General features: G+C 46.4%; 1 protein-coding gene and 1 long non-coding RNA gene across 7 annotated transcripts in view; one reads left to right on the top strand and one right to left on the bottom strand.

The window, feature by feature from the left end:
- LOC135919788 (uncharacterized) overlaps positions 1-27,756 on the bottom strand; it is a 379,293-nt gene that overhangs the window by 62,645 nt on the left and 288,892 nt on the right. The window lies entirely within an intron of this gene.
- The window catches only part of LOC135919794 (zinc finger protein 391-like), a 154,469-nt gene that overhangs the window by 476 nt on the left and 126,237 nt on the right, over positions 1-27,756 (top strand). For 4 of the 6 annotated variants that reach the window (XM_070526032.1, XM_070526031.1, XM_070526033.1 and 1 more), the window contains exons 2-5: positions 1,590-1,660; positions 3,416-3,551; positions 9,784-9,860; positions 13,614-13,740. In XM_070526032.1, the coding sequence (XP_070382133.1) occupies positions 1,590-1,660; positions 3,416-3,551; positions 9,784-9,860; positions 13,614-13,740 (411 nt within the window). Of the gene's footprint in view, positions 1-1,589; positions 1,661-3,351; positions 3,552-9,783; positions 9,861-13,613; positions 13,741-15,679; positions 17,877-27,756 lie in introns of those variants that run through there. The other 2 variants (XM_065453722.2, XM_070526034.1) reach the window with 2 other exon arrangements.

Here is a 27,756-nt window from a genome sequence, read left to right as displayed (position 1 = left end):
TGCGGGGAGCAAATGATTCTATCGAAGAACATGTTTGTCACTCGTGTTTGGTCACCGCATCGCATACCCCAGTGGCTACGGCGTATCCCTGCCGAGTTCGAGGTCACCCCTGATTTTTCTGCAGCAACGGCCTATCATCGCGGATGGTGAAATGCAAGAACACACACGGGTCTACGTGCCTTTATAGAAAATCCAGCGATGAAGCATCATTTGGTTCGTGTCAGGATTTTGGAATGCTGCTCGCCGCGGCCTTTCAAAGGCGTATTTTTCTAATGGTACCATTTCAGCTAAATAAACGTCTTTCACGTGGACCCGGGGAGCTAGCGAAACCTAAGCAAATCAGGTACGTCCGATGTACCTTTAGAAACAGCCATCGCCACACGGCCCGTCAATGCCCATTGCTTCACCTGACTTACCGCGCCGGCAGCTAGCGTCGGAGCCCAAACAAACTCGGGCATGGACACGGCCAGCGTGCGACCTCGTTCCGCAATGCCGGCACTTTTTTGCTGCCATGGTAAATAAGTCGCAAATTAGAATGATTAGCGGTATACAACTGCAGATGCCCGTCCCTTCATTTACGTTTCTTTTCTGAGGCCTATGTCCGCAATTGCGCCTTGTTCATGCCCCTGTAACTCAAATAAACTTTTCGTAAAGCCAGCTGCACGTGTCATACCTGAGTGAGTGAGGGAGCGAATAAACTTTTATTGAGTCCAGGAAAACGCGAGTAAACGCACACCCGGCTAATCCCACGACAGGACTGACAAATCTAGTCAAGATGTGGTCCTCAAAGGCAGTCTTCGCAGGAGCGCGTCATACGTGTTATACATGAAGCAAGCTCGCAACAACACATTTTCGTCACATATGCTTAACTTGAACTGATGAGTCCTTCTCTTCTCAAGTGTTCAAAATGAGTCTTCCCTAAGAGGCAACTGTCCGTTCACTATTATTCTGTGGAAGCCATGTTGCTCGAGATTTTAATTATTTTTACGATATATTCCTCATGGCACGAATCCATGATTCGTCGTTCATTTAAATTCCCGTGAAAATCCTAATACCACCAGGGCGATTGTTAATCCAATCCGGCGTGGAAGGAGCATCTCTTTTTATTACACCTCTGCTTTGAAACAAAGCGTGCAAGAAGTTCACGCAGCCTCTTCTTTTGAGCCTCACTCTATTTTATAGAACAATTGGATAAAAAGATTTCCGGTGCGCCTATTCGGAAATTATCATTGCGGTTCTCCTGCACGAGTCGACGCCACGACAGTTAGAAAACTGAACACATATACTCAACTAAAAAGCACTAATCAGAAACGCCGTAAGTGAACAAAAGCTCAAGTTCTACACTAAAGTACACAAAACTTGACTTGCATGTATGCGCAAGTCAAGGAGGCGTTTCCACTACGGTCGATCCCACTACGGCCATCCAGCAAGTGAGGATTTGGGTATAATAAAACATTGCACGTATCACGTTCTTTAACAAAATAGCATTTTGCTTGTTCCAAATTGTGCTTTTACAAAAGTTTCATCAGATATTTCCCGCGTTACCTGGAAGCAATGAGTGCGATACTAATACATATGTCCAATTCTAGGACTTCTGACGACTTCTTCGAAGACTTGTGGAACGCGTTCAAGAGCCTCAGCTATTCCGAGGACGTTACGGGTACGTACGGCATGGCCTTCGACCATCGATGCCGCTTGCGAAGACGCTAAAAATCCCACAACGGAAAGAACATTTACATAGGCCACGACAGCGGTGCATATACTGCAGAAGAGGACAGACTTTACGAGCGTCAGCGTGTCGGTGTCCGTATGAATAGCCCCAACGCGAATTAACACGATAGCTGATATGAAAGTTGGTGCGTGAAAACCATATAGCGTGATAGCCATAGTTGGACAACACAACTGACAAGGACACAGTTTGCAAATTTGTAGCTCTGCCCCCCACAAAAAAAATGGTTATCACAGCTCCGTAATACGGCATGTGCTAGAGCACCTGAGGCGGGCAATATTGGTTCATGAATTACCATCTTAGAAAAATTTTAAATGTTAACGAGATTTTTCAAGAAGTCCTACCTACAATATAGTATATTTCAGAGCGCCCCATATTATATCGTTTGGACTACCTTAGATATATTATTATGTTTTCAAAACTGTGTTATCCTTTTCATTGCTCCATTAGATTTGAAAGTTTGGTATTGTTCATGTTTCAGACATTCGTCCATAGTGAAAAAATTTTATAAAAACATTCACAGCCAACACAAAACTTCGTTTGCTCCAGTCACTCCATTTGAACTTTCTTCTAAGTTCAAAAGACCTCAGCACATTTAGAGCAATTCTTACCGCACATTTCTTATGTATTTAGACAGAACACCCCGAGCTCAACTTGATTTCTGCTCTACTAAGCAGCTTTCCTATAGCGAGAACGCGGCCTTTATTGTTAAGGAAAGTTCACTTTGTGGAAAACCTAGCTTACGGAATTGTGCATATTTTTCATCGGCACCTTAGCAAAGGCTCAAACATGCTTATTGCTGGAAATGTAGAGCCAAGATATCACTCCGATTACATGCACAACAAATTTTGCAGGACGCTTTAGCTTCGAGTTTAGGAGTGCAAAGCGATACCATTCAAAGATACCTGCCTGCTTCTGGCACTTCCCGGTAACTGCAGCTTGTGCAAAAGTATTGTTTACCGGGAAACAGCTTTCTGGTAGAAACGCCGCTTATTACGAGGGCTACGGATTCTCCGTGGCGAGCGCCATCTGGATGCTCTTGCACAGAAATGGGCACGCCGCTCTTTCATTGCCAGTGAATGAGGGCACGCCGCTCATTCACTGGTAAATGGGTTTGTGTTTGAGTTCCCGCACAAAGGATGTTTTATCGTATATTTAAATCGCAATCTGATGCTATCATATCTGCAGTTATGTTAAGTCGTACTTTACTATATTTCTGACGCATTTTACTTGAATTCATTTATTTCAGTAACGCATTCGCGATACACGGAAGGCCTGCGTGGTTCGGTATGCATGATTGGGAATGATTTTTTGCTCACAACACGGTCAACGGCTGCCGCTAATGCCGACACCGGATTATCTGCGACACGATACGCATAGAGCTATCGCGTTAAAAATGCATAATCTCGTCTTCAGCATGGAGCAATGTTGTGTTTTCTTCTGGTGTACTAACTACAGTACATATTTTGGGGGAAATTCTACATTGCATAAATTCCATCACGCACATCTCTTTCGTAGTGTATTGAAGGCATATTTCCAAAAAGAGCACCGCATACGGAAGCACTGAAGTCAGGTTTCCCTATCACTAAACCTCAACTAAATCTGTGGTACCTTTTTTTCAGCACTAAATGACGCTCGTTGAATGACCCTTGAACAGGGACAAGCTAACACCTGTTGCTCTCTCAGGCCATACACATGTCACTGAAAGCGGAATCAGTAATTCCCCGCCTATGGCGTCCAGCAGCAGCAGCAGTCACCCACAGCCCAGTACAAGCCACGCTGGCACGGAGGAAATATCGGCCATTCCGGAAAACATCGCTAGGTGAGCGCACGTTTGAAAAAATTTGCTTGCACAAAGCAAATCACAGATGGCGCGTAATGGCGCCCGTGGTACAACTATGCCTCCACTGTCCAACTTTTCCTACGGAGGTGAGCTCTGATATATGAAACACGCACAATATCAACCGTTATTCTAAGCACACGGTATGGTGGAGGTGGTGCTAACATGCTTGTCGTGCTCAGCACTCCTTGCAGCTTTGTGAAATGCGTACGTACTACGGCATATTTGTTTACAAAGATAGTAAAGAGAAAAGGGTCCGTCTAAAGACAAAATTCAATTATGGGGGTTTACGTGACAAAACCACTTCCTTATTTTGAGGCACGTCATAGTGGCCGGCTGCAGAAATTTCTACCTCCTGGGGTTCTTTAACGGGCACCTAAATCTCAGTAAACGGGTGTTTTCGCATTTCAGCCACATCTAAATGCAACCGCAGAGGCCTGAATTCGATCCGGCGATTGCGGTAAGCAGCCCAACGCTACAGCCGCTGAGCAACCACGACGGGTGTCTAAAGCAATCGAGCAATGCAGTGACGGGCCATGTTGCTTAAGTGACGTTCATTTCAGAGTGCAGGGATAATTCTTACACTTCGACCATATGCCACACGCTCAAGTATTGTACCACTTTGCTATGACTTTCGCTTACCAAGGCAACCTATGAGCCTGGAGGCATGATGACTGCATGACGCTAACGCAATGATGATGGAATAAGAATGAATGTCGTTACGAGGTCGCTGGATAAATCTCGGCCATGACGGCCGCATTTCGATGGGGGCGAAATGAAAACACACCTGTGCACTTCAATTTAGGTGGACGTTAAAGAAACCAAGGTGCTCAAAATTTGCGGAGTCCCCCACTACGGCGTACCTCATAATTAGATCGTGCTTTTGGCCCGTACCACCTGAAAACTTAATTTAAAATTTGAAGGATGATATTGATATAATGATAAAGCCGTACAATGGCAACGGCATGACGACAATGACAGGCGCATTTTTAAGTCGTGAATGATTGTATAATAAGGATGACCTGACGACGACTGTAAGGCAGCCACATGAAACAGCGATAATGACGACGACCGCACAGCCAAGGCGGCACGATGACTATACCATATGACAACGAATGCATGATAGCGTCTGTTGGACGATGACGCAATGACAACGATGGCATGATAACGATGGCCTAATCCCGACACCATGACGTCAGCATAACTGCCGCAATATAACCAACAAAAATGACGTCGATGCTTCAGCGAGGGTGGTATCAGGACGACGGCACGAGGACAATGCGATTACGACACTGAAGTAATGAATACGGCGGCGGCGGTGAATCGCGCCCCGGCGTCACCCACGCGCTGCCTCTCGCGATCTCCCACTCAGCGAGGCAGTCGCGCCCCACTTGGCTCCGTTTGCAACGTGCCGCACGAGACACTGTCCGCACCAGCCAATACATCGCGAAATGGAAACGTCTAGAGCTGCGTTCAAACAAGGTGCTAGGGAATATCATAGTAGTCGGTGCAATTTTTTGTAAGATAAATAAAGAGACTAGGTTTGTATATGTTGTTCAAATATTTCAAATAACTTCAAATTACTCAAATAATATGACCTATTACTTATAGCTGCCGAATCCGGGAGTCATCATTTCAATCGGTGTGAAAACGCCACATTCACCACGGCGATGCCGAGTGACATCAGGCGGGTACGAATGGGAGGAGGAGGAAATAACTTTAATGTGTCCTGAGGAACCCCTCGCCACCCACTCTTGGTTTAGTGGGCGGCAGGGGTCGCGGGCCGCACCCACGTTGGGACGGGAAGCCCGTGAGCCTCCGCCCTTTCGTGAGCCCTCTGGACGGCCCGGAGCTGGGTCTGGTGGTCGTCGCTTTGCAGGGCGTCCACCCAGTCTTCTTCTTTAGTGAACACGGTGCCGCTTAACGCGGAGCATTGCCAAAGCATGTGCGCTAGCTAGCAGTAAGATTCTCCACAATCCGGACATTGCGGCTCTACTTCTGGTGAATAACGGCGCAGTCTGCCTCTCGAGGGGAACGACCCTGTCTGAAGCATTCTGAATATCGATGACTGTGGTCGAGTGAGTTTAGCGTGGGGGAGTGGGAAGGTCCTCCTCGACAGCTGATAGTGTGTTATTTCGTTGAAGGTGAGCAGCGGGTCTCGGTGCTCCCCTCCCTCCCCACCACCTCGCTCGCCACGATCGCCGCGGTGCGTGAGTCCTCGCGCGCGTCCGTGCGCCAGCTCGTTGGCGTTGGGAAATTCGGGGTGCACGTCGGCGCCCATGTGGGCTGGAAACCATTTGAAGAGGTGCTGACCCGCGGCTCCCTCGCTCCCAAATTCTGATTCATCCCAAATTCATGAGGCATCCCAAATTTCTGATTCCGTGAAAGGCGCGTCGAGTTCTTCGACCTCTGCCCCGGCGTATTGTGGATAGTCGCCGTCGCCTGACGGGCCCAGTGGCAGATACGTCTCCGCCAGCTCCTTGAGGAACTCGCTTTCCGTTTTGCCCTGCTCCTGTTGCTTTTGTAAAATCCTATCAATTGCCAATCTCTGACTTCCTTTGGATTGTTTATCGTCTAACAGTTGCTTTAGGAGGTTCCATTTGCGCCCGGTTCTCATTTGTCCGTCTACCGACGCGCACACCTCGTTCCACTGTTGCTTGGAAAGCTCGATCGAGTGCGCTTCGATTTCCCGGTTTAGTGCCGCTACTTTCTTTCGTAGTCTGTGATTCAGGCTTTGCGTTTTCCACCTGGCCGTGATGGAATTCTTTGCCTCTAATAGGTGTGCCAATCTCGCGTCCATCCTTTCCACGTTCAGTTCAGTTTGGACAACCCTCGTCGCGGTGTTAACGTCCTCTTTGCGCCTTCTAAAAAGACTGTCTAGATCCACGTATTCGTTTGTGTCTTCCTTCCTTATTTTGCGGAAGGCGTCCCAGTCGGTGACCTTAAATTCTCTCGGTGGTGCCGCCCTGATGGGGATCGTGACCGCCAGTATGTAGTGGTCGCTGCCGAGGTTCTCGTGCAGGTTGCGCCACTCGGCCTCTCGCACGTTCTTGACGAAGGTCAGGTCGGGCGTCGTGTCCCGCGCCACCGACGTGCCTAGTCGAGTCGGATAGCGGGGGTCCGTCACCAGCTCTAGCGAGTATGTAGTGGCTGCCACCAATAGCCTCTCTCCTTTAGGCACTGGCCTTGCGTAACCCCATGCTCCGTGGGGCGCGTTAAAATCTCCTGCCACTATGAGTGGGGCCCCCCTGGCCATTGAGGCCGCCTTCGTTATTATCGATGTGAACGACTGTCTGTGGTCAGAGGGCGGGCTGTACACGTTCACTACGAATACGCTGTTTTTCAGCCAACTGTTCGGTATGAGTTCGATCACGGTTACCTCCGCTTTCGCGTTGCCCAATTTCAAATCTCGTTCCTGGAAAGAGCATTTGTTCGCGACGAGGGTCACCACTCCGCGCTTACCCTGTTCGAATTTCGACGAGGCGAACCGGTAGCCGGGCAGGGACACCTCGCTACCCAAAGTTTCTTGTAAGATTATGAAGTGCGGTTTGTCCGCCTGTGAGGCAACGAACTGTAGCAGTGGAGCCTTGCGCTTTTTGAAGCTAGCGCAATTCCACTGCCACACTAACAGCCCTCTAGTTGAGTTGGTCGTCATGATTGATGCCTTGGATTTGTTTAGCACCCACAGGCGCCACATGTGCTTCGATACGCGTCACTCTTGCCGCGAGCGCTACCATGCTCTCCGCTAGTTGCTGGACCATTAGCTGCAATGAGCTAATCGACTGCTGAATTCCCAATAGGACGCTACTGGACTCGGGTTCCGCCGGGTTTCCCTCCTCCGTCAGGGGAGGGGCCCTGCGTTTGACCGAGCGAACCGACTGCTCCCCTTGCGGGGTCGGTGTACTTTGCGGCACCTGCTGCTGCTGTTGGTCGACTAGCTGAGGAGTGGAACCGTGTTTCCGAAACGATTCGAAATCCGCCCTCATTTGCTGAATCTCCACCTTGAGGAGCGCGTTTTCTTCCGCTAGCTGAGCTATTCTAGAGTCTTCCTTGTTATGCTTTGGCAATGCTACCTGCGTTACCTTTGATTGTGAAGGCGGTTTTGGCTTGGCCCGGTCCGCCCAGGTCGGCCCTTCTTGAATGCGCACTTGGGAGCGGGAGCGCCCCCTGGAGCGAGAACGGCCTCTCGATCGGCTGCGCAGTTGTAGTGTCGGCATTGTCGAACGTCCTCCTCTGGGGGCACTTGACACGCTGGAATCTCGTGATCTACTCTCTAGCTGCTGCGGATGGCTTTGCAGCTGCGATTTCTTCGCATTTCTGCGTCGGCGCCTCCTGCGCCGCACGACGTAAGGGATTTGGTATCGTTGCTTGCACTTGCTGTCCGCTGTCGGGTGTTGGCCCCCGCAGAGGGCGCACTTGGGCGAGCACTGGTGGTCTGCAGCCGGGTCGTTGGCTCTGCAGCCGCGGCACCTCTTCTTGTCAGGATTAGGACAGACGTCGACTCTGTGACCCAAGTCACCGCACCCGTAGCACACGTCGTTCTGCCGCCTGTAGAGCGTGCAGCGTATTAGGCTTACGCCACACATGACGTAGTTCGGCACTTTCATGCCGTTGAAGAGCACTACCACCGTCGAGGTGTTTTTGATCCGCTTGGCTTCCAAGGCCATGGGATTTCTTTGGTTCACGATCATGGCCTGAAGCTGGGCCTCGTTGATTTCGGGGTCCACTCCTCTGATGAACCCCTTGCACGTGTTGTCCGGCACCGCAATGTATGCGGCCACATTGTATGCGCCTTCTCTTGGGTGAAGCTTTTGAACTCCGGCGTATGCGTTCGCGTTCTTCTCGGTTGGCGTGGACACGACGAGAATGTTTTGGGTTGCGTTCGGACAAACGATGTCTTCCTCGGTCTCGTTCGGCGGGAGTGAGGCCGCCATTGCTAGCGCTTGCGCCAGGCGAATCTGACTCACTTTTTTTACGTCGAGGCCGTCTCTCGGCCTCACTATGATGCGAATGTGGTCCCTCGGTAGCCGGGGGAGCCTCGATGCGGCGACGAGGCGCTTGACCGCGCTCTGCGGGCCGGCCGTGCGGCGGCCGCCCTTCGTCTCTGCTCGTCCCTCGTTCCCTCGGTCCGGAACGGTCGGTCCCGGTGTGGCCTTCTTTTTTCTGCCCATGGCCGTCGTCCAGACAGGGCGATTCGCTTCTTCTTGGGAGATGTCCTCTCCCGCCACGACAGTCTCCATAGCGGGCATACTGCCGCGCACACGTACGAGCGAGGCCTGGGCCTGCTCGCTCCTCGCCCCTGACGATAGGCCTAGTCGGGTAAGGCTAGCTCAGCCGCGGCGTCGTCCGAACTATAAAGCCTCGGAAATGGAAAAGAGTTCACTGACGGGAAGAAAAATCGGACATCGGCGTGTTCCTTAGAAGAAACTGCGTCGAATAGTGCACATTTCGTTGCTAGGAATCACAGAAATCAGTCCGAAAACGAGCACAGAAGCGGGAGCCGAACATTCCACATACGCACTGGTCGGCTTCTTCTTCTTCTTCCCCCTACGAATGGGAATTTTTCAATTAGTGCAGGTTTGCGTCATAATTGCAGAAACCTCGCGGTATCGAATCCCGGCCCCGGCGGCCGCATTCCGATGGGGGCGAAATGCGAAAACACCCGTGTACTTAGATTTAGGTGCACGTTAAAGAACCCCAGGTGGTCAAAATTTCCGGAGTCCTCCACTACGGCGTGCCTCATAATCGGAAAGCGGTTTTGGCACGTAAAACGCCATAATTTAATTTTAATAATTTCAGAAACCATCTGCGCAGTGTCATTGGTATACTTCAACCCGAATTATTGATGCAAAGAATATGTTCAATGCATCCACATTTTATTCCGAAATTAAGGTTGGGATTCTGTCAATGTGGCAGGGGTGCAAACTACATAGGACCCGTTGTAGGTACTCCAACAGTTAAACTGACAATGTTCGTGCAAGCGAAGGTGCCGTTTCGACTATGGTAGATGAGTGCTCTGCACATTATAGTGCCCCGACTGTGACGTTCCTCCTATGCCAGAGAGCATAGTCAGTCATTGATGAGAACGCACTATTGCAAGTAGCGCGATTACAAAGCACGACTTTACTTGTGGTGAACATTGTTTTAATAAAACATAAAGTGAACTATTTTTGTGGCTGCTAGTAATTGTCCGACTAATACTTAATAATTGCAGCATTGCTGACGAGGCCTGGAAGTACCAGTGGAACACACAGCCCACGCCGATAACTGGGGGGACTTGCAACATCGACGGTACGTAGGCGATGGTCATTTGCCACCGGTGGAACTTGCGAAGGCAGTTCACAACAAACACAGGAGATAGCCCCTAGGGTTACCGGGGCAACGGTGCATTTATTGGGTATAAAGATGCACTTTATCAGCACCGTGAAGACGGTTTCCGCATGAGCCAGTTTATAACTGTCCTTATTGAGAAATTTGCGTTTATCTGAATATATGGAAAGTGATAGATACCTTACGCAGTAGAAGCTTTTGAATGAATTGATTCTTATATCGGTTGTCAGGTAAAGGACGCTCCTGTATAAGGGCAGAAGCCGAAACTGTGCATTCCACGCAGCAAATAATTCACACGCAAATGGAATCATCGCTTGACCATTGGTCTACAATTTTGTTCGCCAAGCAGAATCGCAGTCGGTTCGTCCTCGTAAAATCGTGATAACGTTTCCGTCAAACATATCAAGCTGGTTGACCAAGCAAGTGCTTTCATGCGAATGCAGATTTCATGAATAGTTTGTTTAGCGCATAACACCAGACACAAGAAAGACGACGAGGACAAGGCGCTACTCTCAACTTGAAAGTAGCGCCTTGAGAGTAGAGAGTAGCGTTGAGAGTAGCGCCTTGTCCTGTCGTCTTTGTTGTGTCAGTTGTTTTGCGCTAAATAAAGTATTCATTGATTCGCACCAACTAGCCCGCCAACGCACTGCGCCGAATGCAGATTAAGACGTGCAATCAGGGCGGCGTTTCAGATGTCTTTACGGGAGGGTGGTAATGGTACTGCCACGTTTTTTGCCCAGTGTGCTAATTGCTCACGTGTAGCAGGTTAGGATCAGCCAACGTATCCCGCTGCGGCCGACTGCAGAAGTCACAGCATACAATCTGGGGCAGCCCGAAATATTTTACAATGAAGCCCTTGGTCACTTGATAAAAAGCTAGCCAAGTCACAGCCACGACATTAAGAACATTAAAAATAAATGAAAATGCTAGGCAGGGATCCACAGAATTGTGCACTAGTTGTTTGCGCTCTGTTGCCTTAAGCCTTCACCAAATAACCCAACTATACGCTTCTGAAACATTATTCATCTTTACAGAGTAACAATCTTAACACCCAATGATGTCCAATGGGTATGCCACTACTTCAAAAGTGTAACGCTTTGTGAACAAGAAAATCTGCGCCATGCTCAAACACCGGCCTTTCAAACTGAATGTTCTTTTTGGTAAGGCGATTAGCATTCCTTGCATACATGAAGCATCATTCGTTCTGCCAGTATCTACGGGACCACTATCTCAGGCCTGACGAACGTTGCGGCTTTAACGGAGCGACTGGCAAAATTGACGATGCTAGACAATGAAGATTAGTTTCTGATTAGAGGCCTTGAGTGCTCTACGGAGAAATCCGAGCTTCTGAGAATTACACGGGCAAGAAAAGCAAAGAAAGCCTTAACATATGGCTAAAGGGGCAGCCGATACCGGAAAGCCAACAAATCAGGGTCCTTGGAATGTGGGTACAATCCAACCAGTGCTGCACCTCCACGCTGAAAACACTCAAGCAGTCAACAACCCAAATAGCACGCATGATCACGCGGGTGTCACAAAGGAGATATGGGATGAAAGAAGGAGACACACTTAAGCTGGTTGGCAACCTGGTGGTCAGCAGAGTCGCATACTCACTCCCGTACTTCAACTGCACCAAACAGGAAATACAAGAAGCGGAAACAATTTTACGCAAAGCGTACAAAACAGCACTTCACCTGCCGAACAATACATCGACAGAGAAACTAATGGCACTTGGTTTAAGCAACACCTTCGAAGAATTAAAAGAAGCCCAATGTATCGCACAGCTCATGAGACTCCAGCAGACCGAAACGGGAAGGGAACTGCTAATGAGGCTAGGCTTCGCGGAATCAATCAAAGAAACCCAAAGAACGGAGGGGATTCCTGATGAATATCGGAAAACATTCACTGTTAGCCCTATACCCAAAAACATGGACCCAAACCTCCACACGGCGCGAAGGGACGCAAGGGCGAAATACGTGGAAAAGTACCTGGCCACAAAAAACACAACAGTATACACAGATGCTGCAGTATACGCCAAGCAAAGAGGCACAAACATAGTAAAGACAGGTGCGATAGTAATAAGCCAGAACTACAAAGAGATCAGCAGCGCATCAATGAAGGACTGCTCGGTAACGGAAGCTGAGGAAATAGCCGTAGCTCTAGCGGCTGTGGAGGGCTACCGATCCAAAAGGTCTTTAACAATACTCACCGACTCGCAAGCTACGTGTCGGAATTACATGAACGGCAGAGTAGGACACAGAGCGCTTCACATCCTCCGCTCCTGCAGGGCTAACAACAAAGTCAGGCATACTATTTTCTGGGTACCGGGACACGCTGGAATAGAAGGGAACCTAAGGGCGGACAAGGCAGCTCGAGAGCACACAAACCGAACGGCCACAAGCACCGATCCTGAGGAACCCATACCAGTCAACCCAAGCTACTCAGACATATTGAATTACTATAAGGGGGTCCGAATCAAATACCCTCCACCCCACAACAGCCTAAATCAGCATGAAGCAACCTCCTGGAGGAGGCTGCAAACAGGAACATATCCAAACCTAAACACACTAAGCAAGATGTTTCCCACCCAGTATAGAGACATTTGCCCCCTGGTGCGGCGCCAAGCCCACCTTATATCACATTACATGGGAATGCGTTCAGAATCAGCAATTCCTTCAAATAAAAGACCCGAGTGCGGAGCAGTGGGAGAGGGTGCTCTCCAGCAGCGACCCGAAAGTCCAGCATAGACTAGTAAGGCACGCTCGCCGAGTAGCCACCCTCAGTGGTGCCCTGGAATAGGGGCGTCGACCCTGCGCAGATGGGGAAGAAGACCGTGAAGATGGCCGACCACCTCTGCCACCGCTAATTTCTACACCATTAAAGCAAATAAAGTTTTTCCTCCTCCTCCTCCTCCCCGTGAATTAACACTTCCGCATTTCTTTCCAAGCTGATCTGGTGCCTGCAATATGATTCTCATATATGGGCATTGAGGAATCTTTTTGATAGTTGTCCTATAGTCAGTTGGTTGCCTACAGAGGAACATTGGCGAGGACACCCGTTTTGGCGTTCCTTATGTGCTGTTAAACATGCAGTGCTTTCAGCCGATGCTTAGGAACTTGAGCTACCGGAGTCACCAAATAGGTTTGGGATAATCAGTTTCTTAGAGGCGAGTACATCGTTAGATGACGCACCTATCTGTCAAGAAGTTTAATAAATTAAGGGCAAAGTTCAAACAAAAATTTAAAATCCCTCGGCAGAAAGGCCTATTCTCACTTTGTCGTTGTCTGCGTCTGGCTATGTCTGCTGCTCGTAATAGATGAACAATAAGGAAGAACTTCGTGAGGCATCTGATGTGCTTGTTACTGGATATTATAGGAAGTATATTGCGCCAGCGGTTCCATGCACGGAAACCAACATGTTTTTCACTTTGAGCATTGTCGTGGCAATGCTCATGGTTTGAAAAAACGTGATAATCTTCGGAAGAATCCAATAGTGCACAATCTTGATTTTGCTCGGCTTCCTCATCACCACGAATTTGTAGCAAGATTTCACGAATGTTGCAGAAACAAAAGGCACCGCTGACGGACGCACAACAGTAAAGTTTCCTAACCACTAAAAGCCTCTTGCCTTGCACAGTGAGCATGAAATATCCATTCCCTATAAATTGGCCCATCTCTACTGCGAATCAACACTTCTACTATACTTGTCATACAGGAGTCACTGACAACGGGAGCACAAGTTACCAGCACCTGGGGTCCACCAGCAGCATCGATAACGCAAGGCCCAGCACAAGCCTCGCTGGCATGGAGGAAGCATCAGCCAGTTTTGAAGACTACGCCACGTAAGTTCACATTTAGAAAAGTTCCATTGCAGAGCAACTCAGACGACAAGAATGGCTACCGATGTAACAATATGCCTCTATTCGGTGTGTTCTCCATGGGAGGGCTAGCTCTGATGGCTGAAATAGGTACTGCATAGGCAGTTTTGAGCGTTCGGCCGACACAGCCTGCCTTGACATACTTCATGGTTGTAATAGCGCCACCGCACCCGCACAGAGTTACAAAGAGGGAACACCACAGGGCACTGTGCGCACCCCATGCCGCAACCCCGAAACTGCACAAGCTCACCAGATTTCCCATCTTGTTAACCGGCTGCAATGTGCGGTACACTTGCAAGTTTGTAACCTGCTTACTGACTCCCAGTTATGGAATATGTGAAGACTGTGAGGGGCAGATACTCATCTAAGGCTCGTAAAATGAAACAAGGTTATGTCCAAGCTTACCGAGGCAATACAGCAAAGGTACGCCAGCAGTAAGCAGAGTCTTCGAAGTTATTCTGACGTCGACCACTATAGCATGCCTTATAATCAGATCACTGTTTCAGTACGTAAAAACCCAGATTTTAGGTTTTATATCGTCGCGTGTTTTCACAGAGGACTGGTGACGTTTGACGAGCGCTGACGCTTGAAAAACAGCGGCGTTGGGATCAACCTAGCGAGCGGGCGCGGTTAGCACACGCACTTCTTACTTCTTTTCCTTCTCGTCTCTTTTTTGCACTGTCCACACTATGTCAAGTGACATTTGAAATATTTTTACCTCTACGGAAACGTTCCAAAGGCCGCAAAAAGAAAAGTATTAGGTAGCAGTTTGTTAAGCTATTGCCGAGCCGCAGGTATTAAGCCTGCCGTACTTGTCGATGAGATGGAGTTCCCATTTTGCACGATAGGTAATTTTGACATGAGAAACGTTAGGCGGAGTGCACATGTGCGTCTTATGCTGATAAGAGGGCAAGTTGAAGTGCTTGTGTAACCAAGTCGCCGCATCTTGCCCAGCCCAGAGGGCCGCGCTTTCATCCCAATTAGTACTTTATTTCTTTCTGTCCGGTGAGAGAGCAAGAAACAAATGGTAAAAGTGACGTCAATGTGCTTGGCTCGATTTCGCCAGTGCAGGAGCAAGTTAGACGTGTCAGTTCAAATCAGAACCCTCTGTCCTCACTCTCGAAAACAGTCTACGTTTAATACCATCGCCTTCCCTAGGCGAGTCGACTAGGGAATCTGAAGGCTGTCCAGCAGCAAATCACCTTTGTCGACTCCATGGCGGTACCACGCCCATGCTCGCCTACTGTGCCATACGTTTATTCTCACAGTGGATCGTTATGTCTTGCAAGAAGGCTGATCCCTCCGATCCCATACTTTAATGCACTTCCACGGGTGTACCAAGCTTTCGCCTTCACATGTTAGAGAACTGTATCATTCTGCACTACTTTTTTTACTCTTCCTTAAATAAAGGCGTCCTGAAAACGCGGACGCATTTTAGCTGTTGCAAAACAGTAATTTCCGATGCCGAATGCCTCACTTGTAGGGGCACATTTCAGGTGGTATCCCTGAATGCTCCTTTTGAGCGTGTTGAAGATGCACGTGCATTTTGAATGTCTAGACCAGCTTAGTTTCATGCCAGGTATTTCCGCTGACCTGCACTTGCTTTATGTAGGTTATGCATGATGCAATATTAAAGCATGGATTTGTATTGCATGCAACTCGAACGAAGAATGTTCTCATCTTGAAGTTTAGCAACACCAACAATCAAATGCACCAGTGTTCAATTTCTGCCAGTCTATAGACCAGAATGCAGATAACAGATTAAATGCCACAAGTTAGCAATTAGGTTCAGCAAGTAGCTTAACCACTAAGGCGCAATATTTTTTTCAACCTGTGTATTGGCTAACTTTTTTTTTCCTCCCGTAAGTATAATCGGCCATTTTGAGCTCCTTTGTACGTCTAGTTGCAGGAATGCTACTGGAACCGGAGAAAGAGAACTGCAAGGGTTGGGCAGTGTCTGTGGCAATGTTCCCAGCGGAAGGAGTGCATTACACGGGTATCCCATGGAACCCACGGGTGACACAGCCAATATCTACAAAGCATCTGGTGAATCATCTCTGAAGCAGTCGAAGCTTGCAGAACATTGCCGCAAACGTTCTCGCGAAAACCACAAATGCGAAAGCTGTGGTAAACAGTTCTACCGGTCTGATCATCTTGTTCGACATTATCGCACACACACCGACGAGAGACCATACAAATGCGAAATATGTGATAAAATGTTTCGGCGTTCTTATGATCTAGATGTCCATAAGCGCATCCATGCAGGCGAGAGACCCTACAAATGCCAAATATGTGATAAATCATTCTCGCACCGATCGACTCTTCGTAAACACCAGCTCACTCACTCGGACGAGAAACCCCATGTCTGCCTTATATGTACTAGAGCATTCAAAGCAAAAGACAGTCTCAAGCGTCATCTCAACTTGAATTGTAGATACGGAGCTTTGGTTTGCGATATGTGTAATCTATCCTTTCCGGACAACTCACAACTAAGTCATCACCGCCAAGCCATGCACGGGGATAAAACATCGCATTAGTGTACGCATTGTGGATTCAGTTTTGCAGAGAAAGCAACCGTCGATGAATATCTGTGTCACAGTAATAGCTGGTACCTATGTGGAAATTCATTTGAAGACTAAGCTCAACTGATCACACACCTCGCTACGCATAGGGCTGAGCATCCGTGATATTCCGAGTGGTACGCAAGTTAGGTCAATCGCCCGCGGTTTTCGCATAATAACGCGAGGAGGGACACCGTACAGAGAAACCACGCTGACGTTCCTTCACAGGCGTGAGCAACTAACTAAACCATGTGCAGAGACCGGCTTCTTTTGACATTTGAAACGGCTCAGCAAAACACTGCTTTTTAGAAATTACGAGACAAGACGTCGTCGCCGCAATTTTATCGTTCTCCAACGTCGAAGTACACAGCAGGTCCTGGTCAGCGCTGACTGTTTGAAAAAATGTGTTGTTCGCTAGCGTAGCTTAAGGAATCTCATGTTAAGACAAAGCTTGATGGGCTACGAGTGCGTATTTTTGTGCAATTAGAAGCTTGAAGTGTACGCGCATGATTCTTGACACCTCGTTTAGATAGAGAAGTGTTTTGTGGAACCGTTATGTACAGTGTGCTAGAAAACTATTTTCATTTACAATCCTATTGGTGTTTCTGTTGTTTGAATAGAAGAAAACATCTATCATTAGGAACCATTTAAAAAGTAGGGCTGTTTTTTTGTTAACTCAAAAGCAATCTCTGCCATTATTTCAGGTTCTTCAGCCATGTTGCCTTCAGCAGAAAATACTTATAGTGGCTTTTACGGAATATTTATTTCCTTAGGAAATAAATATTCTTATAGGAATAAATATAAATTATAGGAACATTTATTTCCTGTAATTTTTTTCAATGCATTGAGTACTTTCGTTCTCTTTGACTCTTGTATGCTTACTGAAATATTTGTTCACTAGCATAAATTACGCTGTTGACAGTAGCGAGACTTTTAAACTCAGATGGTTTGGAGCTTCCCTACATGACATGCTCTCGATGTACAAAACTTTTATATATTGTTTTATTTTGGTAGAACCTTTGTCAGTCTTAAGCTGCAGTTTTTATTCACTCGGAAGTTGCATGTTTTGACTCGGCCTGCTCTTCATTTAAAGCTGTAAAATCTTAGTCTGATGTGACAAACGCCTTCGTGCGAGCAATGACATGTCAAGTAAGATGCAGGTATGCATATTGACAAGCGTACATGTATATCTCTTTACTTTCAACCCGTTTGAACAGCTAAGAAATCTTAAGTTACTGCTCAGTGCATGACGGGCCTTCATGTATCAGAACATTTTCGAACTTTCTCGTCGAATAGTTTTGATGTTCTTTTGTAAAGAAATTGTAAGCGCGACGACAATAGAGATGTTTATTCCTAAAGGCGTGCGAGCGCCAGCGATGACGCTGCAATCTTCGACAAATCATGTGGGAATTGCCGACGCTTATTAGGCACAAACCACGTTTTGGATGGTCAGGCCATGTGCCCGGCACTATCTTTCTGCACGAGAATAATCTGTTTTGTTAGTTCTGTTACGGCAAATAAAAAATATATCTCGACTCAGTTCTTGCTGCTGTGTTGATGTCCGTTAGGACAACGTGACATCTCGTAGAGGTGCTTTGATGTGACCGTATACACCCTGCAAGTGCAATTCATACCAGTAACCAGAAATTTACCCCTCCCCCCACGGGTACCCTATGGACGCAACACTAATTTCAAGGACATTCCTGAACATGCCCAATTATGAACAAAGACGAAGCCTACATCGGGTCCCGGTGGCCGCCCTAGGTGCTCTACATGGAAACATATTCCCTCTAATACTGCAGCTTCTAATTACTCACACAATGTAGCTTCGAGTTTCCCCTGCGCCTCAAGCAGCGTAGTCTACTGTCTAGAATGTGCCAATTGTGGCGTACAATACATTAGACTGGAATGTGAGACTGCGCAAACAATTCATACGAGACTCCACGGACATCGCATAGATACTAAACAAAATTTATTTGAAGCAGTAGCCAACCACTTCAATGAACATGGCCATACATTCGATGAATCCAGAATCTATATATTACAAACTAACTTCCGTTCAACTTCCTATAGTAAATATGCCGAATCATTCCTCACAAGTTTTAATGCCTACCCTGGACAGGAATAAATGCGGCACGTCGCAGCTTAGAATCGCCAAAAGCTGTAACTTACCGCAGAAATTCTTATCAAATCCATAAAACTCGTCATGCCACCATCTAAGCTCCATTATTAACGTCAACTAATTGTCCACTTCCATTTCTTCCTTGCTTCTCCCATTACAATCAATTTCATATTATATTCAGCCCCAATTCGCAGATATCAACCATTCGATCTATTTTCCCATGTGCACCTGCCCCCTCCCGATTTTTCTGCGGTGACTCTTCAATTTGTTCCTCCGTTTTTTTTTCAGTTTCGCTTTTTCTTCTTTCCTTTATAATTTTTTGTAGACTCACCTACACATTCCAATGTTCCAGACACCAGAATACCTTTTTCGACACGTCGACCACACAGGGTCATACCATTTATGTATAGCGCCGTGACAACGCCTAAACCGAAGTAGTGAAGCGAAACCTATGAATAACGAAACCGGTATACCTACCAAATGCCGCGTCCGTTGCCGCCAGAATTGTGTCGCCATCTCAACACCTTCAAAATTACCCAACGCACTGCTGCGATATCGTGACAGATTGTGCCTGCAGTGTGCTTCTTGACGCAACAAAAACAGACATGATTGCCGCCATGAAATAATGAATAAATGAAAAGCTTTATTTAGTTAGCTTTTTCAGCGCATGCGCCCGGTGGAAGTAACTAAGGAATGTCTGAGCCATAAGCGTGTTCAAATCGCGTGTTGATGCTCCCTATGCTGTATTCCTAATGCAGCATCGGAAAGCGGCTGCCAAGAAAAACGGCACGCCACAGCCAGCACGATTTCAACGAATAGCTTCAAACGACCAACGTCTCATCTTCGCTCGATTTGTTCTCAGAAATATTTATTGTTATATGGGGTGGCAATGCTTTTATACCACCATTATTTTCACTCTGCAATGAATGCGCGAGCAAATCACGCCTCTCCAGCTTTTGATTCAAACGACGGCGAGAAAAGTGGCCTTGAATGCCCATATGGCGAGAGCACCAAGGTTTGTGTAAATGGGTTATCGAAGATTCTGTAGAAGACCACATGTCAATAAAATGGCGGCTCATTGCAACCGTCGCCATCTACGTATCGGGGGAAGGAGGGGGGGGGGGGCATCTAACCGCAAGCAAAACACGAAAAGTAAAACGTGACGTCACAACCGAAAATGGCAGTGACGTCAATATGTGATGCTCCTTGGAGCGAATGTCTGAATTCCTTTAGCGTCTGGTATTTCGACCGCTACGCCAGCCGTTATCTTCCTTATGAGGCTGAGGCCAGCTTCGAATTCGCCTCAGCTGAAGCGCCAGCGTATCATTTAACTATGGGAGTTGCGTATGTCTTAATGTGAACATAATTAGGCTTTTTTTGGCGGCGATTGCTCCAGTCGGTTCCTTAGGAATGTGAGCAAATTGGAAACAAATTCCAACGTCACAGAGGTTTCAAAAGCAACTTCACTTTCATTCCTGTAGAATAATGCAACCATTATAATTGACCAGTGAAAACATATTTCAATTAGTGAAAAGTATTATGGCCAGCACACAGTCCTAATGTATAGCAACGTATGCGAAATATTTCCAAAGAATTATTTGCCATTCCGTGCGACATGATTCACGTCGAACAGTTATCAGACAAAACAACATTGTTTATAAGACATTCTACTAACAAATTTTTCTGCGCGTCGGACGGCATTTATCGTCGCGACAAGAGATAGCGCGTCTAATGCCGCCGCGTAAACTGTCACGATAACAGAAAGCCTCCACTTACACCTTCCGCCAATAATTTATTGCCGTGCGTTAGGTCACGCGAAATCTAAAGTGAAGCGCACGGCACACTTTGAACACACACGCAAGCTAATACAAGAAAAACTTGAACGAAAGCGTCGCGTTCAAGTCAGCAACGCCACTCAGAACGACGTCAAAGCTGCTTTGCGCAATCATGCCAAATATGGCGCCAGAATCATGGGTTGATAGGTGTCAGCAAAAAAGAATTGATAAATTGTGAAATAGAAATTACCAGTTGTCGGCTTAGTACAGCAAAAATATTTGAAACGGAATATTTACTCGTATGACAGTACTGTGATGAAAGAATTTTCAACTGTTCTCACATCTGTTTTCTAGTTGCAGTGTATGTCCCTCACCCCCTCCCCCCCACATCCTCACCACATATTTGAATAACCACCACACATATTTGAATAAATGTTGCATGACACAAATCTACAAGGTTTGGAGTACACATCAGCGTATGTTATATTACGACTACGGTGATAGTTGCGGTCAGAATGAGACGCAGTTTACGAATGTGGTGGCATCGCCGGCCCGGACACTAGGCTATGCCCACTGTGCGATGCCTGACTGAGCTACGGCTAAGCACGACGGATGAGTGTTCGTCCCCAAAGAAGCACGGGAACTCCGAAGCAACTGCAGTCCCTTATTGATATGGGGTGGTGAGGCCACGACCGGAGTTTGGGGATAGCCGAACGAAGGAAACATCCCTCGTCGGGCCTAAAGAACTATTTGCTTCATTTGAATAGAGCCACAGAGTCAGCAGAATGGTCGCATCTGATAATCGTACCCTTGTTAGGGCTAATTTAACTGGTATACCTATTATACACTATCACGGGTCCTTACAGGAGCACCAATTTCTCCCCTGCAAGCTGGGTGCTTCACATTGACAAGAGCATCGCAAAAAGTAATAATATCGTCACACAAACGCTTCTTCCTTTTGGAACTGAGGGTTAGCTCGTGTACATGATTTGGCGGAAAGATAGCAAGGGTAATCGGGGTGCCTCTGTTATCATTCAAAAATTTGCACTTTAGCGTCAAGTTAGCGGCGCACTCTATCGCCTCGTTTTAACAAGAAATGCGATGTCATTTTACTCTAAATCTCGAAGTGCCGAAACCCTAATTTGTTCGCGTTTGTTCTGGGCACTCAGTGCGCATGCGCGGTGATTCAACATCGCACAGTGGCGAATACATACAGTAAAAGCTCGTTAATTCGAACCGCAAGGGGAAGCCGCTTCAGTTCGAATTAACGAAAGTTCGAACTAACGAAAGTGAAGAAGAGCAACAGTACACTGCGATTTTGAAGCAGTAGGGCATGTCAGAAATTTGGCGTGTCAGAAATTGATGGCGTGTGCCGCGGGCACACGCCATTTTCAAGTCGAAGCTCTGGGTCCGACTGTGCCACACCACCGATGTCCACCGAAACGAACGTTAACCGAGGCTTAACACCATCACAATGAATCGCGACGGCCGATACCTCCTAAGCTGAAAACAGAGGTGCACAACCGATGAAGACTGCCGAGACAAAGGCGCTGAACATGTGAAGGTGGCGAAGGCCCTGATTCGTTGGTTCTTGATTGCAAGCGCAGATGCGATGTACTTGACTCGCTGTGTTTTGGCGCTTGCCGTGCCATCTCCGCACAACATTAGCAGATGTACAAAATTTACAAAGCCTCCGAGATTCGCAACGGGCAAGAAGTCTCGGAGGTTCCGTAGAACGGACAGGCGGCAGCCGCCGCTGCCTTCTGGCTGACTCCACGCCGGTTAGATTTTTTTTCCGATTTTGCCTTCTCTCGCCGTTCTCTCCGTTTCGGAGGCAATACAGCCTTGTGTGTAGGCAGTAGGCGTGTTTCTCTGGCCGTGTGCCAGGCGAGCGTAGTTCGAATTATCCGTGAGGGAACCTTCTCGCGTTCGAATTAACGGACTTTTTTATACATAGACTTCTGTGGAGCTTGGCCGGACCAAATCGTACAGTTCGAATTATCCATAAATTCGAATTATTGAAGTTCGAATTAACGAGCTTTCACTGTACCAGACCGTTAAATCATCGAAACACAAGGCATGGCTGAAGAAAGGAGCAAGGAGTACACGCATCCTGTGTTCAGCTTCGTCGACGAAGTAACCCCGAGTGCAAGCCGTGACGATAACCAGGGTGCTTCATCTATTCTGGGCACCTACACAAAGTGATATTTACCGCTTGCAAAATTTTCATTGAATACTGTTACCCGCATACAAAGCCCTGAGTGAAGGATATACGAGCCATACATTTTTTCCGCCTAAAACGGGTCTTTGTTGACAGCCAACTTGAGCTTTTCAATTGGCGACTTTCTTAGATATCGACAAGTCGATGCATCGGTGGTGCGAACGTAGTGTCAAAGTTCAGCGCAAATTTTGCTGTTCGGCGTTCAGGATAAGACTCGTCACCACGGAAAGTGAATTTATATAACGAAGGAAATGTTTTTTTACGTATGATTACTGCGCTGCATAAACGCCATTGGGTGCTAAAATTCGCAGTCCCAAGTGCAATCCCGGATATGACCACCGTATTTCGATGAGAGCGCACTGTAAAAAGGCTCGCGTTTACAAGCATTTAGTTGATCGTTAATGAAACCCCAGTGGTGAAAATTTATGCGCAGGCCCCCTAGGGCGGCATGAGATTTTACAGGTCTTCAGTCTTGCACGAGAGAACGCAAATGAATTTATTAGTTTTATGCGCACAGCACACTTGCTTTGCCGAACCGGTAAGTCTTTTCTGGACGACACGACAGAGTGCACAAAAACACTAATTTGCCACATAAAAATTTTGACCGAGTAGGGTATTCCAGAAAAACACTCCATCTTTAGAAAATAATAATAATATTTGGGGTTTTACGTGCCAAAACCACTTTCTGATTATGAGGCACGCCGTAGTGGAGGACTCCGGAAATTTTGACCACCTGGGGTTCTTTAACGTGCACCTAAATCCAAGTACACGGGTGTTTTCGCATTTCGCCCCCATCGAAATGTGGCCGCCGTGGCCGGGATTCGATCCCGCGACCTCGTGCTCAGCAGCCCAACACCATAGCCACTGAGCCACCACGGCGGGTTCCATCTTGAGAAAAGTTAGGCCCGTTGGTGGAAAAGCCACTTGTTAGTTTAGAACGATTGCGTGTGCGTTTGCCGGCGTTGCCTAATGGTGACCAATGCGTATTAAAGAGAAAACTTACTGTTTCGCAAGCTGTCGTTTTGCCGCTCGGAGTAGCTTGGCCGATGAAACCACTTCTGGTTTTGTTTCTTTTAAAGGTGCTTTTACCACTGAAATGTAGATTACAGGATTGTAAATTGTTTTTAAACGACCAAACTTGGGCGTCTGTATAGAGATGTGATAAAGTAAGGGAAAGTCATGGTATACTACGCTACCCTTAACCGATTGTAGTTGCACGTCACGTCTTAGCTACGCTCTTGCTGAGCATTACATCTGTCATCAGGAATGTTTCCTACTCTTCTCACAATAAGCTTGATCCTTCGAGAAATTATCGGATAGCCATTTGCGAGCAGCATAGTAGAAGCAAACTCAACATCACTTGTTGAGAAATATTTATCGATGCCATCCTCGTTGATGCTCAATTCATTCGAATTCATCAATTCGTTCGGAATTGTTTAAATTAAGACTGGGCTACTAGACAAAAATCTGTTTTCTATATAGGGCAAGTCATTTAGGTCCAATTGCAAATACACAAAATACCATATATTCATCATAGCTCTGGCGTCCATGAGCGTTGAATGCAGTTAGCGTGAACACGCTACATTCACCGCGGTGATGCCAAATCACCAGAGAAGGGTTCAAATAGGAAATAGGAATCGGAAATAATGTAACTGCTCGTTTGCACCATAATTGGAGAAACCATCCACACAATCTCCTTTTTAAGTTTCAATCTGTTTTATTATTTCATAAGAAATGTTCCATTAAGCAAGATAGTTTATTCCAAAATTCTGGTTCAGATTATGTTATTGTGACAAGCGGAGCTACCATTTTATATAGCAAACTACATATGCAAACATCATACCCGTTGTAATTACTCTAACAGTTAAGCTGACACTGTGTGTTCGTGCAAGTCAAGGTGGGTGCCGTTTCGACAGTGGTGGATTATTGCCCTGCACCAGAAATTTCCCCGCGTATCGTTCGTGCTATGCCAGTCAGCGCAGTGTGCCTTTAGTGAGAATGAAACATTGCAATTAGCGTGTTTACGAAACAGTAGAGCAGCCTCCTGTTCTTCCATCGAGAAAGGTTTGTCCGTTGCTGAAACTTGCATGAAGGGAACGTCGTTACAAATAATTTCCTTTCGTAACGCTCTGTCACCTGCCATTGCCTCATAAAAATCTTCTCCGCCATTCACTTCTCGTCAGCCTTGGTGGATAGCGAGTGGCTTCAAGGGATTGCTTTGCGGAGGAGAAGCGCGAATGCCATGGAGAGCTCGCCATACGTGAGACTGTGCTTTGCAGAGGAGCAACTAACTACAGAATTATTTCGGTTGTTCGTTGTCTGGCTTGTACATGTGACAATGCATTTTCTTCTGCGTGATAGATAGATGATACAACAGCTGGTTGGGAGCCGGGATAATAGTGCAATTGTAGATTATTCGAAGCCCCCAAAATTTTTTACCCCTGAAATTTGTGTACGTCGTTCCTTCAAGAGCAACCGCCTCCTAAGGCCTGTATCTCGCAAATGCCAAGGACGTTTTCACATTTCATCAAATAAAAGGAAGCACAATGACAGAATTCTCGTTTCTGAAATGCAACGCTTGAACAAAGGGAGACTTAAGACCGTGTACATGTGAGGTTAACCAGTGCGTAGCGGCGGCCAAAGCAAAAGGTGGCTTGTCGCTGCTTTCCTCGGACGTCCAATCACTTAGTGCACACTCTACAGACAGTGAACACGACACATTCTCAACTAAGTAGATCTGTAGTAGATCTGTTGAGAACTTCCGAAACGTGGCTTGATGAACAAGTTACACTCCGGTAGTTTGAACATGCAGCATGATGTGGTCTACGCAGTACAGACATGATAAGCAACACAAAATGCTACCGAAATTCTGAGAATTGTCTACTAATGCGCAAGCATACTTAGACTTCGGAGAACAATGGGTAGGTAGACACGCATAAGTTACGAAAACCAAGTAAACAAAAGCGAACTAAGATTGCAGCCAAAGAACGGTTACGCATTATGGGACAATTCTCGGAATTCGAATAATTTTTCGAACTGGTGATGCATGCTGCATGGCATTCTTTTTTTAGAAGTTCAGCGCTGCCTGTAGCGAGAGTGAAAGAAATATTACGACAGTGACGCCATCACTGCAAAGAACTCTAAATGATCCACAGGGACTGGGACCTGGCATCTGCTCCTTATTCGCATCTTATGACATGCCTGAACAAAGAATCGGTGCACCCACGGGTCAGGTGCGCAGTAGAAGCCGTAGAACGCCAATCACAAGCCACGTAGGCTTCGCGGCTACATGATGGCGCGAAACAACTTCCAATATTTCCACCAAAAATGAATAAAATGTGCTTGTGGTTGTGCTGCCATCGTTGGTAATTAATTAGAGGGTCTGAATGCACTCAAGCTGTCAATGGGATCACATGTTCACCGAGTCAACAGGCAAAAAAAGAAAAACACGATGACAAACGCGCCCGCTGGTAGCGCAAGAAGGGCAAAAGAAGAGCTCGTTAACACCAACATCGAGAACGCATGACCGTCCTACCATCGACCACAGCGCCCCCTCACAAACCGGGGACAAACCGCGTCCGCTTTAAGGGAGAGAGTACTGGAAATGAAAATGTTTGAAAAGAATGAAACATTGCAATTGCAATATATATATATATATATATATATATATATATATATATATATATATATATATATATATATATATAAACGAGAAGAAAGGGGGTTAACCGAGGGACCCGATCTTTATTAGTCATATAATGAGAAGCCAACACACATTGACACCAAGTACAACATAGGGGAAATAGCATGTGCTTAATAAATGAAATAAACTAATGATAAAAAATGGAAATTAAAGTGGATGAAAAAACAACTTGCCGCAGGTGGGAACCGAACCCACGACCTTCGCATGTCGCGTGCGATGCTCTACCAATTCAGCTACCAATTGAGTTTTTTCATCCACTTTAATTTCCATTAATTTATCATTAGTTTATTTCATTTATTAAGCACATGCTATTTCCCCTATGTTGTACTTGGTGTCAATGTTTGTTGGCTTCTCATTATATATATATATATATATATATATATATATATATATATATATATATATTGCAATTGCAATGTTATATATATACAATGTAATGTATATATATAATGTATAATGTAATGTAATAATGTATATACAATGTAATATATATATATATATATATAGATATATATATATATATATATATATATATTCCAGAATTGTTTAACGTGCCCGAAGTTTCCCCTGGAAGCCACAGCACTTAAAGAAGAAAGAGTAAAACATTACAGTAACTTCAGCATACGGCAAACAAGATGAAGGCCGTTCACATGCAAAAGTAATTATTGACTGTCTTGCGAGCCTGCGCGCTCGCAAGACAGTCAATAAATTGCTTTTACATTGTCATTCGAAAGCGTTGTTACTTACTATCTTTACTTGCTTCCTCTTAACTCGTTATTCTCTTGTACTCTCTTTCGGTCGCCTAAGCATCCTCACTTATTCTGCGTGGTTAAAGGCACGCTACAACGGCTGTGCCGTCAAAGTCTATAGAGAAAATTAGTATGGATACGCTGGTACCTTGAATGATTTTTTTAGCACTTTAATCGATGAATGTAGCTACATAGGCTTTTATATATTCTATTAGTTGAGAATGAGGGACACGGAAAGGCAAATTAGCCAGACAGCGCTAACCTTATACGACAGATATATGTCCAGTTGACGCAGACGTACTGATACTCTTCAAAATGTCATAACACACGTGTGCATTTTTCGCCAGACATGAACGAAACCGTGGTAACCACACGCAGGCCCTGTAGTCACCACATGCTTAATTAGAAGGGCGTCCCTTGAACGTGAAGAAAGGCGCTCGAACTCTTTGTTTTTTACTATTGATAAAGATATACTGGAGCGCGCGCTTGAATTTTGATACCATAACGCCAGACGGACACATTTTCGACCCATGAACCATCTAAGGCTTTCGCCGTAATCACGGCATTTCATGTGAACGGTTTTTAACTGAGAGAGGAGTTTACACCGCTTTCATTATATGGTTGGAAGACAGCGCGGAGAACCAGGACGCCTCTACTAGCGTTAAAATATAAGCACTTTAGCGTCGAGGTAGTGGCGCACGCTATCGTCTCCTAAATTTTTTTTTTTTTCAGATGAGCCCTACGGTGATCTCCTAGTTTCCAAAGTAGCAAAAGCTTTATTTGTTCCCTTTCATCGTCAGGGGCGACTGCGCATGCGCTATCATTCCGCGTGCTTCTGTCACGAAACAG

The sequence above is a fragment of the Dermacentor albipictus genome, chromosome 9 (assembly GCF_038994185.2).
Source record: "Dermacentor albipictus isolate Rhodes 1998 colony chromosome 9, USDA_Dalb.pri_finalv2, whole genome shotgun sequence".
NCBI classification, from domain to species: domain Eukaryota; kingdom Metazoa; phylum Arthropoda; class Arachnida; order Ixodida; family Ixodidae; genus Dermacentor; species Dermacentor albipictus.
The sequence above is the reverse complement of the archived record's forward strand: the minus strand, read 5'-3'. Positions and strand labels throughout refer to the sequence as shown.